At 40.9% G+C, this 18,778-nt stretch overlaps 1 protein-coding gene across 6 annotated transcripts in view; it reads right to left on the reverse strand.

Annotated features, from left to right (window-relative positions):
• The window catches only part of INPP5A (inositol polyphosphate-5-phosphatase A), a 390,659-nt gene that overhangs the window by 309,723 nt on the left and 62,158 nt on the right, over nt 1-18,778 (reverse strand). For all 6 annotated transcript variants that reach the window (XM_061635624.1, XM_061635629.1, XM_061635628.1 and 3 more), the window contains one exon: nt 2,038-2,079. In XM_061635624.1, coding sequence (XP_061491608.1) covers nt 2,038-2,079 — 42 coding nt within the window. The remainder of the gene's footprint in view (nt 1-2,037; nt 2,080-18,778) is intronic.

Genomic DNA, 18,778 nt, shown 5'->3' on the forward strand with positions numbered 1-18,778 from the left:
GATAGGGGCGCAGCTGGGTCACCAACCGAAGTTAGCAGAAGGCACTCCGTGCCACTGAGGCTACCTGAGCCTCAAGTGACAGAGATGGTTCCAGAAGAACCCCCAAGCTACAAACCTGCTCCTTCAGAGGGAGTGCAACCCCATCCAGGACAGGTTGGACATTCACCATCCGGTCTGAAGAACCACCCACTAGCAGCATCTCAGTCTTGTCTGGATTGAGCCTCAGTTTATTAGCCCTCATCCAGTCCATTGTCACAGCCAGGCACTGGTTCAGCACATTGACAGTCTCACCTAAAGAAGATGAAAAGGAGAAATAGAGCTGTGTGTCATCAGCATACTGATGGCAATGCACTCCAAAGCTCCGGATGACTGCACCCAACAGTTTCATGTAGATGTTGAACAACATGGGGGCCAGAATGACCCCTACAGAACCCCATACTGGAGAGTCCAGAGTGACGAGCAGCATTTCCCGAGCACCACCTTCTGGAGCCGACCCACCAAGTAGGAGTGGAACCACTGCCATGCAGTCCCTCCCACTCCCAACTCAGCCAATCTTCCCAGGAGGATACCATGGCCGATGGTATCAAAAGCCGCTGAGAGATCAAGGAGAATTAACAGAGTCACACTCCCCCTGCCTCTCTCCCAACAGAGGTCATCATACAGGGCGACCAAGGCTGTTTCTGTGCCAAAACCAGGCCTGAAACCCAACTGAAATGGATCCAGATAATCAGTCTCATCCAAGAGTGTCTGGAGCTGGCCTGCCACCACTTGTTCAAGGACCTTGCCCAGGAATGGAACATTTGCTACTGGCCTATAGTTATTAAGATTTTCTGGGTCCAAGGAGGGTCTCTTCAGCAGTGGTCTCACTACCGCCTCTTTCAGGCAGCCAGGGACCACCCCCTCTCGCAGAGAGGCATTAATCGCTTCCCTGGCCCAGCCGGCTGTTCCATTCCTGCTAGCCAAGAAGGGCAAGGATCCAGCACAGAAGTGGTTGCACAAACCTGTCCAAGCACCTTGTCAATGTCTTCAAGCTGTATCAGCTGAAACTCATCCAAGAAATCGGGACAAGGCTGTGCTCTAGATACCCCACTTGATTCACCTGCTATAACGCTGGAGTCTGTCCTGGTGGATGCTAAAGACTTTATCCTGGAAGTCCCTAGCAAAATCATTACAGCGGGCCTCAGATGGTTCTACCATGTCCTTGGGACCAGCATGTAATATTGTATTTTTATTACATTACAGGTTGAATTCTATGGAATTACTATTGCTCCAACAAGCAGAAAAAACATTAAGTGGTCTGCCAAGACCCTCAGCAATTTCCAAGTGGTCCATGGGGAAAAAAGTTTGGGAACCACTGAAATAACCCATAAAAGAAACAAAACCACTTTCTTAAGTAGCGGTATGGCTATACCATTGAAATAAGTCCTTCATTTTTCTTTCAAACACTCACTACCCTTTACTTGCAAGTGACCTCTGTTGATTTTTATGAATCTCACCTTCCAGGCAAACACGTTTATGACAGCAGCCTAGTCATGGTTTCTAGTAAGATTCTTAAAATCCACAGTAAAAAACAAATTAAGGAAAAATATGTTCAAAAATTACAAAATTCCTTATTATCAAATATACAATCTCTCAAACATTTTATATGATCTCTCAGACAATAACATTTTAATAGGCCAAATCCCATACAATGATTTTTTCTGGTTTGGAGTCCAGGAAAGTAAATGTTTATATGACTTTAATTAGTGACAACTGAAAAATGTCATTTAGGAGTATTGTTTAGATATGTGCTTAGATATGTGAATAATGAAGTACATAAATGCCTTAAATAATAAATTATTGAAGTCACATTGTGTGTGATATAATAATCATTACTCTATTTTGTATACATGTATATTCCCCCTTAACTATTTCTTTGGTGTATGAGTTTTTGTTATGGATTATTTTTGCCTTGGTTGCTTGAAGATTCTTAAAATGCCTAAGTTGCGGATAGCCTGCCCACTTTTATGACATGATAGAAAATAATTCTTGCAGTACCTGATAAAATTCCCGAAGCCAATTCTTCTGCAGGTTTTCTGGCTGGAAAAATAAATAAATCAAAATTAATGTATGCAATAAAGGGAAGCAAAAGGATTTCCTTGCTAAGCATTGATTTTACAAGCACTGATTTTAGCATGTATATACACATAAGCAGAACAGTATTCCAATTACACACAACAGTGTTGTTACACGCAAGACACAACATATAAGCCTTTTAGTTATTGGTAAGACATGATGTCAGAAGCTGATAAAGCTTCTCTCAGGTACATAGCTAATAAACATTTCCCCACAGACCGTTAAATACACTGAGTTGTATTCGATGTTAATCCTACTCAGAGTAGACCACTGAAATTCATAACCATGACTAACTTTGGTCTATTTCACTGGATCATGAAGCTCACTGGGTGACCTTGGGCCAGTCACTGCCTCTCAGCCTCAGAGGAAGGCAATGTAAACCACCTCTGAATACTGCTTACCATGAAAACTCTATTCGCAGGGTCACCATAAGTTGGAATCAACTTGAAGGCAGTACATGTTAGTTGGAGACAACCCTATTTTATTTACTACACCACACTGGCTTTCTGCAGAGAGTTGGGGTTTGACCAAGAAGACCTAGGTTCATATTTCCAATTCTGCCCAGGGGATGTCAATTGGCTAATTACCCATCACTCAGCCTCACAGGGCTGTGACAAAGAAGAAGAGCCCCAGATATGTTGGCTTGAAGTCCTTTTTTTAAAAAAAGTGCAAATTCATTTATATTCAGTAACAGCCTGCAGGGACAGACCTAAATTTCATTTCTCCATATCTTCTGTTCTTTTGTATATAATTGTTATTTTTGCCCGCCTTTAAAGCAAAACTTTGTGACACACACCCCCACTTTCACTTGCTTTCAATAGTTATTTGGAACCCAATTACATCAATCATCATCCTTTTAAAGAACATCTCATTTCCTCTTTTGCCCTGATGCTGGTGAACATTTCATCTTAATCACTAAACTTTGGAGGCAACCCTAAAGTCAGTCAAAGGGTTGTATTCAATGTTAAGTCATACTCAACATAGACCCAAAGGAATTAATAGGCATGACTAATTTAAGTCCATCAATTTCAATGGGTGTACTCTGAGTATAACTTTCGTTGGATTCAACCCAAAGGCTGGCTGACCCTACAGATAACTCAGGTATGCATGTCCTGAAGCAAATGGAACCCCTCTCTATTAAACATACAAGTCAAGCTTCTGCCTTTCCCCCACTCCACTGTCATTGTTCATTTATTATTTATTAATTAAATTTCTATCCTGTCCTTTCTCCCAGAAGGAGACTCAGGGTGGCAAACCAATGACAAAACACTAAAAACCACCATAAAGCATCTTAAAGACAAAATATCTTAAAATGCTCATGCACTTATCCCTTTCGCCCCATGCACCAGCTCTCCAAGACTGAGCTACCCGTTTATAACACTTATGCACCTGTATGTATGTCCAGTATCACAACAATAGCGAGAAGATCTGGGGAGCCAACATCCTTCGGGAGCCCAAGTGCAGGGAAGTGAGGACTCCTAAGCCACGGCTGATGGAGTGAAGATGACCCATGAAACTAGGTAATGTAGTATCGTGGCCATGCTTTTGCCTTGGTTTGTTCAGCTTGCCTTCTTTAGTTCATGAGTTGAAAAGGACATTAAACATAGTCTTTTCTTGGACAATGTTCCTAATCAGTTGTGATTCATGCACATTTGACAGAACTCGGCCTTAAACTTTGGGGGATAGAGAAAGAGGGTCATGCTCAGCCATTCTTCTTTAGCTAAGTACCTGAGGTTGAGGCATCTTGTAAAAAGCATTAGGCCAGGGATAAGGAACTGGGTCTGGTTAGCGGGCCAGATCCTTTTCTCCCCCACCCTTGTGGGCATCCACCTGCCATCACCTGACATCACAATGATGTCCACTGACACCTGGCTTGCAAAGCCCAATGCACAGATTAGACTGACTAAAAGGACTAGACCGTCTACAAGGAATGTTGGCTGACTGTTGGAGGGGAACAAACCCATAAAAACTATGGAGGAAGGGGAATGAAATAAAGTATCCAGGAAGAGGGGCTGGCTAGCTGGCACCTGAATTGGAAGCACTCCACACTGCAACAGCTTGTTGAAGATCCCGCTTGTTAACTTCTAATAGTCATATTTTATGTAAAGAAGTGATTTATAGGTTGTCACCAAATAGGAGAGGAAAATATTTTTACTGTTCTTGGACAACGACGTCAAACTTTATGTTTTCAGTGTTACTAAATATCAGTTTTAAATTGTCAGAGCCACAATTCAAAAAGAAAGTAACAAATGTTTTGGCACTACTCTCTGTTTAGAAAACAAATAGAACATAGCTGCATCACTTTCAATAACAGCAATTTTTTCAATCATCATGTTAGATACCCTGAAAGCCTTTTAAAGAATTCATATGGCAGACTGAGCTTATTACACAAACGGGAAGTTGACTTTTAGAGGCTGGAATACAGATTAACAAGCCTCTGATGTTCAACCATCTCCAATCAAGGAGAAGCTCAGATCCAACTTAATCCTTGCAAAAAAAAAAAAAAACCCTGCACCCACATAAAAAAACCTGAAGAACACCAGAGCACCTACAAAGTAAATTTATGGACAAGGCAGTCAGTAAACAGTGTTATGAGAAGGGATCACTGCACTATAAAACACTTTAGGGGAACTGTTTTATAGATGCCAAATAATTCCAGCATTATACAAGGAGAGAAAAGAGATGGAGAAAAGGCAACCCAGTTCACATCTCCAGGCCCTGATCTGGTGGCTTGTTTATTTTTATACCTATTCAGTGGTTGCACTATGTTTTGGAAAATTACACAAAAAATGCATGGAAGGACATCACAGCTACAGGTTTCTCGGCTGCTAGAAACATATAATCACAAATGCCAACTTTAGCCTGAAATGGCATTAAAGCCTGCCAGTATAGCAAATTTTTTAAAAAGCAATTAAAACTGAGGAATGAATATATGTATTTTTCTTCTATTTATAGAAAGAAGAGCTCTGCTGGATCAAGCCAATGAAGAACATCAATAAAGTAACAAAAAGGCACCAAAGGCTCTTCACCCAGTGGACATTCTGGCAATACGAGAGCTTTTTCAGTGGTGCTGCCCCCAATGTGGCATGCCCTTCTCTCATGTCTGGTTTAGCGTTATATATAAACCAAGCCTCGGAATATCAAAGCAAAGTGTCCCTTAACCAGGCTCTCATCGTTATGGCTGCCATGAAGTAACATGGCTGTGAAATGCAGCAGGTCTGATGGAGCTCATATGTTCTGCAATAAGGGCTTGCCCTTTAGAATAAGGAGCAACTGTAAAACACACAGTCTTGGGCATCACCCTGTGGTCTTCGATTAGCTAATTTGTACTAGAGGGCAGTGGAGACTGTGTGGAAACACAAAGGAAGACATGAGTGGAAACAGGAACAACCTATGAATATTGTATACAAGACTGATTACTAATTGTGACAGATTGGGAAATACTCTGCAAGGCATACTGTATTTGGGCACAGAGAAGTGAACCAAAGTGTTGGCTATTAGGCAACATGCATTCTTCTAATGTTTAAAAGAATATACAAAATGGCATTAAATTTTCTCTTGATCCTGCCCACAGTCAAACTCATGCCACCCTTCAAATACTTTTTATCATTTATATAGCAATCTCGCTTTGGATATTGTAACCTTGCTCATCTTCAGAGCCATTATGTGAAATAGAGCACTATATTCAATTTCACAGAGGGAAACCGAGGCTAAGTAGTAGTGAACTGTCCTGGCAGAATCCAACTCCATGATGGAGATAAGCTGGTTGAAGTGGGCAAGTCCAAAAATCCTCTCAAATCTCTGTCCACTGGGACATGCTGACAGGTGATGGAATTTGAATAAAACAGAGCTGGTGGTATTTGAATAAAAAGACAAATTTAGTTCCTCTTTTAAAATATTTGGATACTGAAGTCCTGTTATTTTGTCTAGTTCTCTCTCTCTCTCAAGCCTTTGCCCTACACATAAACCACCAGTTATCATAAGTACAGATAAACCTGTATCTGTCATCAGCTTTTTTGTAATATTAGAAAACAAGAAGAATCCAAAGGAAACTAAAAATAAATAAATTGCCAGCTGCCTTCGCTTAATTTGTTCACCAGATGGCAGCAGGAAGACAGTATCACAGAACAACAAACGAAAACTAAAATGTCATATCTACTTGCAAAATGATCTGCTGGACTTTGTTTGTTCTAAACGGGTTCCTGATAGGTTCTGAAACAACCCCACCATTGAGTCAAGGGTCGCTTCTCGTTTCATCTCTGCAAAGAAATGAAGCCGCCAAGAGCTGTGCTAGGACATTTACCAACAAGTTCAAAGACTCTGGTTACACTTCCTTAGAAACCAAACCGGAGTTCCATCGGTCATTCATTCACTGTCATAAGGGAGCTAGTCATCTGAATCCTTTAGAAAGCCACCATGGTTAATGAGGACCTTTTGGTGATTCTATTGCCAAAGGAAGACTGGGCTCCCAGAACACAGAACAGGACCTTCTAGATAGTAGAGCCCTGGTTATGGAACAGTCCCTCTCCACCACACAACACACACACACGAATGAAGCTAGCACCAACACTGCCTAGCTTTCAGCACCAGGTTAAAACATTTCTTTTCCACCAGACCCTTTTGAAATTGAGTTGGCCTATTTATTGGCATATGACATATGAATTTTGTATTGCATACTATAGATTTAGTAAACATTTTATAGCTAGTTTTATATAGATGTATGCTGTAGCCCACCTTGAGATCATTACAATTTTGCTCAACTCAAACTTCTCCTTCCCAGTAAGCAAGAGCAACTCAGCTATAAGGAAGTTAGGCCCCCACCACAACACTGTCTACTATTGAGCAAAACTGAATGTCTCTAAGCTTATCATATAATGGACGGAGAACCTGTGATCTTCCAAATGTTGTTGGACTACTACTCCCATCATCCCTGACTATTGTGCATACTGGCTGGGCCTGATGGCAGTTGTAGTTCAGCAACATGTGGAAGGTCACAGGTTCCCCATTCCTGCCATTTAAGGAAAATGTCAGGGTGAGGTGATGGGGGAAGGGACAGCAAACACGAGAGGGGGTGGAGAGACACCTCTGCTGTGACTGGCAGATCAAACTTGTAATCAGAGAGAATATTTATTATTGCATTTATTTACTACACTCCTATACCCCCTCCCCAAATAATGAAAATATCTGGGTGGTTGACAATAAAGATTAAAATAAAAAACAGAATACCTAAAATCTAAAACAGAATAAAACCAGCACAATATACCAGATGTATTGTTTTTATATTGTATCACTGTATTTTATCAATTGTATCTTAACGATTTTGTAAGTCGCCTAGAGTGGCCATTGGCCAGATAGGCGACAAAGAAATTAAATTTATTATTATTATTATTATTATTATTATTATTATTATTATTATCATCATCACAATACACATAATGGACTTCCAGTAAAAAGCACAATGAAGCAAAGAGCTAGATAACATTGCTGGTTACCAAATGTGGTATCAGTGAATGAGAACCAAGACAGAAACCCCAAAGGAGCAAATAAATATGCACTGGAGTCATGAATTACAGCACAACAGACTTCTCTGGTCCCCCAACAGCAGTGGTGGCTTGACCATATGATCATTAATGGTATGATTTGGTATAAAGCAGTCTCTAAGTTCATGTATTACATAAGCCCTTCCCATACAGTTGCGTCTGCCAAGGAACCCCTACACATTGCAAAGAATTCTGGGCAAGTTTTCAGCAAGTACACACCATGCAAGATGATAACTGATCACAATAGCTCTCATTAGCACTAGAAACATGACCTAGGGCAATGGTTCCCAAACTTTTTCTCCATGGACCACTTGAACATTGCTGAGGGTCTTGGTGGACCATATAATGATTTTTCTTTATATTGTAGCAATTGTAATGTGCTGTGCTAGATGCTGTATGATTTTAATTATCTTTTTTTTAGGCATGCCACAGATTACTAATGGTCCATGGACCAGTTTAGGAAACCCTGACCTCGGACAAACCCTCAGAAGTTTCCTGCTTAATGCAGGAGAATATCAACAGAGGTGGGCAAGCAGACATTCAGGGCAACCTGTCAGATGCTATTGATCTTCTCATTGTAGTCCGGGGAACCTACTCTTCTGGGTTTCCCTACAACACTTGAGAAAACACCATCTTACATCAGGTATGAGAAACCTTCAACCAAAGGGCTGCATTCCCTTGTGGGCAATCTTCCAAGGGCCACAAGCTAATGGTGGGTAGAGCTAAATATAAAAAGGGGCTGGGACAACAGATGCAATCTCCTGACACCTTCCTTTGCAAGGCTACATTTACAGCCATGCAAAATTCAGAGATTTATACATACATACACACACACACACACATTCACTCACTCACTGACGCAAACAAGAAGCATTGCTGTAGTTTAAGGACACATTCCAGGCAAACAAAGCAATTTGAAGAGGGTGCAAAGCAGGGCCAGGGAGGGATGTGGCCTGGAAGGGGGAGCTGCCAAGTGAGGATCCTGAAGGCCAGATAGAGAGACACGGAGGGCCACATTTGGCCCCCAGGCCTGAGGTTCCACACCTTTATCTTATATTGCTTACAAAAATACTTTGGTTCTTTAGGTTAACTACTTTTTTCAATGTAATACTGCACATATTTTGAACAACGAGTTGCTCACCTCATGGCCCCAACTAACTTCTTTTTTAGAACTGTGAAAGTATGTAGAATTCCTCTTAATATAACAGGGTATGTGCACAGTTTATCACAGCTCCCTTCAACTGAGCACTATTCTGACCTTTTCCTCCAATTCTGAGTCCTACCAAAAATAGCTCATTTCATGCAAAAAGGTGTGTGTGTGTGTGTGTGTGTTTTAAATTTGGAATCTATTTCAGTCACATTGCTTACAATATTGGTCAGCGACATAAAGCAGTAAGCTTGCAAACACATGGATACCACATGAGCTGCTAAGTTACTGAAACAAAGAACATTTCACAATGCACAACTAATTTCTTATCTTCCCAACATTCACGTGCCTGACAAAACCATATATTTTTAGACAAAACTGAAATAATACCAGCAACCAGAATAAAGGAAGTGGTGAGAAAAAAAATCAATTCTTCTGAAGTTTTCTAAAATTGCTTTATAATTGCTTACAAATAGAGATATGTTTGTAGAATTAACAAAATTGATGACATGTATTTGAACAAAGGACCCTGGGGACCTGTTCAGGTGAAACAGGAATTGTTTTCACTCCAAGATAACACTCAAGTGAATTTACTCATACTTGAAGCTCTTGTAACCTATTCAGGGTTACAGTCATAATCTCTTGAGTCAGGGACAGGGAACATGTGGCATCCAGATGTTGTTGTTGGACTACAGATCACATTATCCATGACAGTGACTCATGCTGCCTGCGGTTGATAGGAGTTGGAGTGCAACATCTAAAGGGCCACAGGTTTCACATCCCTGTCCTATAGGAAAAGATTTTCAGTCAGAACTTGCAAGACACTCCTCCTCCCTCACACAATTGCCTTCAGTGTCTATGAGTCCCAGTCAGCAACATATGCCCAATTATTCTTTTTTGCTCCCATTTTACAGACAGGAAGTTGAAGATATGATCGACACCTGCACTCATCATGTAATGGTCCTATGGAAGAAAAATTGGAAGATGCTTGGACATATGAGACTTTTGCATTATGAGCCTCTAATATCAGGCCAAGAGGGACTATTAGAGCTAGTTTCACACCAGTGAATCTATTGATCCCTAATCCTTGTGGTCCAGTTACTTGTATGGCACACAAATGCCAAAGACTGGAGCTTGTATTCATTACTCATAAAATGACCCCAGTCTGATGAATAAATGCAGCATAGTTTAGACAGGTTTGGCCTGATCTGGCTTTGGCACACAGCATTTGGCCAGATCTGGCTTTGGCACACAGCATCCTTGGGCAGCTGCACTGATGTCTGCTCCCTGAATCTTGGAATCAGCTGTGCTCTTCTACTCCTCCCCAGGCCAGGCAGTTTGGAACCATTATTTTAACTTTCCACTGTGCTCTCTACATAACATCACTCTGGGGGCCTGTGGGGATTGCTGCTATTGACCACCAACAGGCTAGGTAAACCCACTGAGGCCCCATAACATAGAATGGGGTCCACCACAGTCCCCTCAAAACTGGAGCAAACCACGGGCTTGGCACACATCGGTTCAGATTTAGATTTTTGCTTTGTGCAAAGGAAGCGCCACGCATTGGAAAGTGACAGAATCAGCAAGGGGGGGGGAGGAAGCTAGCACGCTTGTCCCCACTGCCACACCCTCATGTGTTTACTTTCTCCAATATGTAATATTTGAAGATGACAGAGTTTGCTTTGAAAGAGAGAAATTGATGTCTCAATGGGAAACACTGAGGGGAACATAGGATCGTGCAAACTTATGTTCACACAATAGGAGGTGTTCTCAATCTTCAGCCATCTTTAAAGGAGGATTCCAACAGGAACTGAAATACGCCTTTATATCTGGCTCAGATTTTGAGCTTGACAAATATGGCACAGAAAAATCAAAAGGTCCAGCACTCTGGTGAGGCTGCAATGAATAATTTCAGACAAGAAACAGCAATATAATGATTGGTACAATTTTTATCAAGGAAGCCACAGACCTGAACTTACAAGATCTGAACAGGGTGGTTCATGACAGATGCTCTTGGAGGTCACTGATTTATAGGGTCGCCATAAGTCGTAGTCGACTTGGAGGCACATAACAACAACAGTTTTTATCTCTATCTTTCCTTTCGTGAACACTACACCTGCATTCTAGCTTCTAAATTAGTATTTCCACACAAATCCCTTTGTGAATTCTACTGGAAAAGAAGATTTCTGGCCAAGAACATTAAGTCAAAGAAGAAGAATACTCAAACCATTAATTAGCAACATAAAATGGCAACGTATCTCCAAGTTACTGGCAAAAACATGAGCTTGTAAAAATGGGATGATACAGAACCATTCAATCTTTTTTTTAAAAAAACCACTATACACATATGTAAGCCTATTTCATGATATACATACGAAAGTGTGACAAAGTTATGTGACAATGGAATGTCATCCACTATTAAATGTTAAAAACTACATTCAAATAGATATGAGTAAGTGTTAAGAAAGCCGGTAGAGAGATCAGATTGGGGGGGTGGGGGAGAGAGAATATGTTTGGGATCAAAAGCTCAGTATGATGTTTTCTAGATCAGCAAGAAACAGTATGCTGTCAATTTCAAACTCCGATTTGTTATTTCACTGCTTCAGCATGCCTGACTTGGTGAAATGTACTCTCCAGTTATGCTCATGTATACTAGCCTCTTTTTTAAAATAACCAAAATCTCTAAAAGCATGCTGCAGGAAGGACAGAAAAACAAGGCAATCCTGGTTTCAGCCACCGCCAGACAAGCACAGGATGCTCAGCCTAAAATCATTCACCTCAAACTCACAAGCCAACCCTCCCCTCTTTGCCTCTAGTGCAATAAGAAGGTCACAAGCTTTTGCTTCCATTTTAAACTAATCACAGTTTCTCATTAGCTCTGAACCTGGACAACTGCATTAACTACAGCTTATTAAAACAAGCCAATTTCAAACCAAGGCTAAGAATCTGAACTTGTTTCAACATACTTTGCTGGCATGCTGCAATGACAAAACTGGCATGTGGCATGGCCTATAGGCTTGTACACCTGCTATAGACTGCTCAGCAAAACTGCCTCTGCAATGACTTTTGAAGAAGTTGTGGGGATGGCATGATGTGTATTGAACAGGCTGCAGAGTAGTCCAAGCTCTAGAATATGCTGATGACATTATTACATGCAAGATCTAGATACCCCTAGGCAGGCCTAGTATGACCTGGCGTTATAAGAGACCATTCATTTTAGATCCAGAAAAGTGGCTGCAGAATTTAGACTTTTCTTCAAATTCTCCTGACGGATTCCCAAATTTACCATCAGACTTAGCAGTCATTATAGCAATATAGTTTGATATTCGTTTTTATTTTGGACTTGACAGAGAGACAGAAAATAAAAGCTTTCTAAAATGCAAAATCTTGCTTCTAATAATTGGTCCAATAAAGAATATCAGCTGATGTGCTATGCTATATTACTATATGATAAGTGTGTGTTGTATATGTCAGATATCTCTGGCTGTCAGCGCCTGTCAAAAACTGGTTCCATTTAAAAGAAAGTAATCATTAATATCTCATTTTGATGCTTCTATCCAGCTGTGACTGGACATACAAGTATGTAGGAATTAGATTTGAGGGGGCAGGTCTAGACAAAAGGGGAAGTATTAAAAATAGAATGAGATGGGAAATTAGCACCCTTTTTCATACTTCAAATGTAAATCCTGGACTTGATTAACTATGTATCTTTGGTGAACAGATTTACAAGTTCCAGATATCTATCTAACTCACATTTGCTCTACCAGAAGCACAAAGAGAGAACTTGCAAGTTCACTTGTGCAGTATCCTTAGAGCATTTCCTTTAAATATCCTATGCTGCCATTCATTTTTACAGATGGCTATGTTGTCTGGAATTTAAAATCAATTAATGTTAAAGATCAGACAGAACTTTCCCTGACATTGGAGTGAACAAAATAAGCTGAATGTGGGAGCTTCCTTGAATATGGGCAAGAACCTCCAGACTTCTAGTCTCCCAAGGAATTTCTGGGGGGCCCATTTTATAAAACAAGAAAAAAAGCATAATCCATGGTAACTAGAGGCTTCAAATCCTCGAACTTTGCTTTCTGTTTAAATCCATTTAAAAAAAGGCAAATTTTTAAAGTATATGGGAAGTGAAACAGAATCAATGGGAAATTATGCAATACATAAGCATTGGCAAGATCAAGACTTGGGAATGTTATGGTTAGCTATTTCTTGCCAGAACACTTAAAAGGATTGATGGCCTGACAAATTGAAGCATTAAAATTGCACAGTTTAAATGCCAATGCCACCTGCTTATTACTTCACATTCTTATTCACATGTAAAACAATAGTGTTGGGAAGAACCCAAAAGATTATTCAGTTCAATTCCCTTCCCTCATACTAGGCAGGATATAAGCTATATCCTTTTATTTAATGATATGCGGATGCACAAACGATATGAATTCCTTTTGAAAATTTCTTATAGATAAAACTTAAATCCATAAAATAAATTTAACAAAACTCCAGCCAACCAGTCAACGAGAACTGCCAAATTATATCTCACATAGCTCCACTGAACACAACTTAATGAAAAGCTAGCAGATATCGTTCTAAAAAACTTAATGTTATTCCCCAATAATAACTCCCTTTCATTCTGCTCATGTTTCATCACTGAGAGATTTAGGCTGCAATCAATCCTATACCCACTTACCTGGAAGTAAACTCCATTGAAGTCAATGGGACTGACTTCTTGAGTAGACATGTCTAGGATTGCACTGTTACGGGTTTGGGGAGCTTTGAATCAAATTTTCCAATGGAAAAACCCCTCTGCAGGAGCCAGCGCAGCGTCGTCACAGTAAACCATACTCTGATTTACTGTGGCATGTGAACCAGGTCATTTTGTTACAGGTCTCACTTCCTCTTCTGAATGCTAAAAATGCTAAATGCTGAATGCTTAAAAAAAAAAGTGGCTAGATGACTGGTGAGAAGCCCAACACTTATAATACACCCAGGCCCCAAATATGGTTAATTAAAATACTGGGGGTTAAATATTGAAGTGATGCATATGTGTATTACAGAGGGAAACAGTACTGACAATAGATTTAGTCTTAGAATTGTATGAGTATATACTGCCAGACTGCAATCAATCAGGTCTGGCAGATAACTAGGAGAAGGCAGCAACCATTTGTACTGGACCAGAAAAGCATCTTCCTGCCCTTATTACAGATGGAGGTGTTTCTGCATGGGAAAGCCCTGATGCATATTAGAATTCCTCCGCCTTGAAATTTAGTGTGTGGAACTCTTGAGCTTGCACATGTTCTACTCTAAGAGGAAGAGGGAAAGGAAAGCCATCACAGGATGGGGGAGAGGGTAATGTAGCTTGCTATAGCAGTGATGCCCATTAGGACTGGAAGAGCAGAAGGCAGGGAGAACAACAGTAAGTGGAGCCAGAACCAATGACAGGCAGACTCAGCTAATTCTAGTTTTGTCACCACCGTCTTGCCTGCTATGTTCTGCAAGGGCAACACTGAGACTAAGGAGGAGGAAACTGGCAAGCAGGGCCACCCCTAGGACTGGTTCTAAGTAAGAAGACAGGCAGGTGGAGGCTGGGAGAGAGCAGACTGAGGAGGTTGGTGAGGCAGTGTCCCATTTGCCTAATGGGCCAGCCTCCACTGGCCGCACCCTAAGAGCGCAGAAATGAAGGAATGTCATTGCAGAAAGAAAATTAAAGGGAACAAGAAAAGCCAAGGGCCAGGTTCAAAGATGGAGAAGAAACACCTAAGGCATAAAGAGCTAAAGAAAGATAAGATGATAAGCAGAGGGCAAAATGCAGGGCACGCCTTAAAGAAAGTAAGGGTGTGATCCTTGGAACACTGACTAAAATCAATATAAAATAAAACTCTCCTAGGAAATGGGGTAAGTATAAGCCATCTTTGTAAAACAAGCGTTCTGCGTGTATACAAGTTTACATGGAGGATTGGGCCAAAAACAAAGTCAGTTTATTACACATTTAGCATTTTTAAAGGTCAACTAATTTAACAAGACATGTAACAGACATGCTCCTCAATGCACAAGCCAGCTACATAACCAAAGCGTTTGAATTCAAGCCATTTTAAAACTCAATCCAAACACACATTTACTTGAATGAAAGCCACATTGATTTCAAAAGGAATTCACTTCCAAGTTAAGTATGTTGAAGGATAACAGCCTTACACCATGATCCTATCTTCCAACTTAGCTGGTGGGCTAAGCACAGGAGACCACAACAACTAAAGAGGTGCCCTACAGAAAGCACGCAGACCATGAAACTTTGTTCCTCTTGACTTTTAAAAGGTCCAAACTCCTTTGCTGTATGCCATCTGTTGCTGCAAATGTGAGTCGCGTTGTGGAAATAAGGGCATTCTTGTGGCTCCTAGGCTACACCAGAGTGACCTAATGTGGAATTGCTTTTGCAGCAATGTCAGTGGCTGCTTCTGCCCTGACCCAGAAGCTTGTGAATGTTGTCAAGACTACTAGGAAGACAGATGAGGTGTCCTCTTTCACTGGTGCTGGTAGGCTACCACCCAATCTGCACCAACCTTAACCAAAGTTAATGTTAAGCTAAGTTTCCATTATAATCAAGGTTTGAAGCTAATTGGCAAATCCTGGTTAGTAGGAGCCTAGTTAGCATTAGTCCTAGTTAATGTTAACTGTTCAGAGGCCATTCCCAGATGGAAGGAACTGGAGTGCTCCACAGTCCAACCTGGCAGGCCATCACCTATGAGCATAAGCACCAAGTTCCTATCAAATGGAAGATATGGGCAGCATAGGTTCTGTTGTCTGGGAGACCAGGCTACAAGTTCATATAGTCAGTGGACCAGAACGGAAAGGGAATCATGGCCTGGATGCCATGACAAAAGGGGTTGTGCCTTCAAATCCCAAGAGACTCTTCCCAGTGGGGAGAGCCAAGGAACCTGTGAAAACTGAAAAAACTGCATTTAAGATCAGTGATGCAACAAGCTAGGAAGGATTACCTCACAAACTGGTTACTACCCAAGTGTGTCCACAGGGGGGAAAGGGGGGGTGCTTGCCCCTCTGCCAGAATTCTAAATGTAATGGTGGGTGGAGTGGGTTGCCAAAGACCTATAGTAATAATTCATAGATCGTGCACCCCCCAAAATATTTCTGCAGACACTCTTGCTACTAAATGAGGAGTAGCAGTAATTGCAGAGTGCCACTTAACCTCCACCCTTTCCTCTTGATCTGAGGGCTTAGAGAACATTCACACCATATATTTATTCCACTATTATTCCACTTTAAACAGTCATGGCTTCCTCCAAAGAATCCTGGGAAGTGTAGTTTGTGAAGGGTGCTGAGAGTTGTTAGGAGACCCCTATCCCCTTCACAGAGCTACAATTTGCAGAGTTCCCTGGGAAGAGGGATTGCCTGTTAAACCACTCGGGAAATTGCAACTCTCAGCACTCTTCACAAATTACATTTCCCAGGATTCTTTAAAGGAAGCCATGTCTGTTTAAGTGGAATAATAGCCAAATAAATGTATGATGTGAATGTGGCCTTAGCCTCTGCCTTGGCCATCCCACCTTATTATTTTTATTTATTTCAACAATGTATATGTCACTTAACACCAGAGTTTCCAAGCAGTGTAAAATGAAGTCACAGAAGTGACAAAAAAGATAAAGTCAGTTAAAATTAACCATAAAATGAGAACAAAATACCTGCTGAAATAAATAAATAAAAAGTCTTTAATAGGGACAGGGCTTATGTGATTTTAGCCAGGTGGGAGGCTCCACAGAACTGGTCCCACTATACAAAATGTGCAGCTACTGGTGGATGTGAGCCATGCATCTGAGCCATGAGGGACCACTAACAACATCCCACTGTGATCCAGCAGGATTACAAGGCATCAAGTGGCCATTAAGGTATCCTTAGACCCAAGCTGCTAAGGGCCTTGTAAATTAACATACTATACAGAAGCTCTTAACATCATTAAAATGGATGTGGACAGGCAAAGAACAGCTAGCACAGGGGAATGAGAATGCAACCATGAGGCCTAATTCCCTAAAAACTGACAGTGTTATGACTTCATTGGAGCCACTGTAATATGCTACAACTGTGCATTCTTCATTTAAACCTAAAGAGGGGAAATCAAAGTTGCAGTGTACTTTATATCACATAATTGCTTGCTAATATACACTCCTTCAAGTACTCTGACAATTCTTTAAAAAAGGTTGATTTCCCCCCGCCTTAACACCGAAGTGTTCTAGAAAGCATCATTCATCTTGAAGTTTTATTATTGCCATGTAATATACCAGGAGTGGCCACTCCGTGGCTCTCCAGATGCTGCTGAACTACAGCTCCCATCAGTCTCAGCCAACACAGCTCATGGTCAGGGATGATGGGAGCTGTAGTCCAGCAGCATCTGGAGAGCCACGGAGTGGCCACCCCTGTAATATACCAAGCTAAATGTCTTCACTGAAAACTAGACCTCTCTTCCACACTCTCCTGTTAAAACCTAACTGAAAGCAGTCCTTGTATGTATCATGGAACAACTGTGAAAAGATAACCATAGTCAATGTTTGTAAAATGTGTTTCTGTGGTTCCGTAGAACAGTAAAGACGATCAGACTGGTAAACATTTTTTTTCCCTTTCATACATGTTTCCATACTGAATACCAACTCACAGAACTCTTTTATAAAGAAAGAAAACCAACATTCAACCTCTGGCAATCACTCAACAGAAATATCATGTACGCAAAAACGAAATCAAGAAATCAATAATGCACATCAATACTATTCCAGAAAGGAGACACAGGTATGCATGAGCTGCATGTACACATTGCACACTACTTCTTAGAGGGGAAGCCATGCTTGTAGCCATTTGTAAACAATGAACCTGATTTTCCTTACCCAAGTCATTTTGCACAACATCGCATCTGAACATAAAGAGCTGACGGGGTCAAAACGTAACTGCAGTCACTTGGCAGCCATTGGCAGGACTGGTGATGGGCAAGGGCTCTTTCAGTTGTTCAGCCCAGGAGAGGCTTTCTGTCTGTCAGTCCCTAAATTGTGGAATTCTCTCCCCACAACTGTGCTTCTAGCATATTAATTGTATAGCTGCCACCATATGTATGTATGTATGTATGTATGTATGTATGTATGTATGTATGTATGTATGTATGTATGTATGTATGTATGTATGTATGTATGTATGTATGTATGTATGTATGTATGTATGTATGTATGTATGTATGTATGTATGTATGTATGTATGTATGTATGTCCCACCTTTCCTCCCAGCAGGAGGCCAGGGCAGCAAGCAATAGCACCAAAAACACTTCAAAATACATTAAAACAAAACATCTGTAAAAACATTTTTGAAAGCTTTCAAGACAGCTTTAAAAAAAAGGTTAAACACATTGTTTTTTAAAAAAATGGTTTAAAAACATATTAAAAAGCAATTCCAACACAGACGCAGACTGGAATAAGGTCTCAACTTAAAAGGCTTGTTGAAAGAGGAAGGTCTTCAATAGGCACCAAAAAGATAACAGAGATGGCACCCGTCTATTATTTAAGGGGAGGGAATTCCACAGGGTAGGTGTTGCCACACTAAAGGTCCATTTCTTATGTTGTGCAGAACAGTCCTCCTGATAAGATGGTATCTACAGGAGGCCCTCACCTGCAAAGCGCAGTGATCAACTGGGTATATAAGGGATAAGACGGTCTTTCAGGTATCCTGGTCCCAAGCTGGATAGGGCTTTATACACCAAGACTAGAACCTTGAACTAGGACGGGTAGCAAATGGGCATTTGAAGAGGCACCTCTTTACCCTGGTCTTCGACAGTTAATGTAAGTTAAGGTATTTTTGCTTTGTGGGATTCAGCTCAGTAAAGACCCAATAACCTTTACTATTCTGTTTGGAACTGTTTTATTTGTTTTTATCATTGTAGGATTATATTGTTGTAATCCACCCTGAGACCTTATGGTGAAGAGCAGGT

This window comes from Rhineura floridana, chromosome 7 (genome assembly GCF_030035675.1).
Source record: "Rhineura floridana isolate rRhiFlo1 chromosome 7, rRhiFlo1.hap2, whole genome shotgun sequence".
Classification (NCBI taxonomy): Eukaryota; Metazoa; Chordata; class Lepidosauria; order Squamata; family Rhineuridae; genus Rhineura; species Rhineura floridana.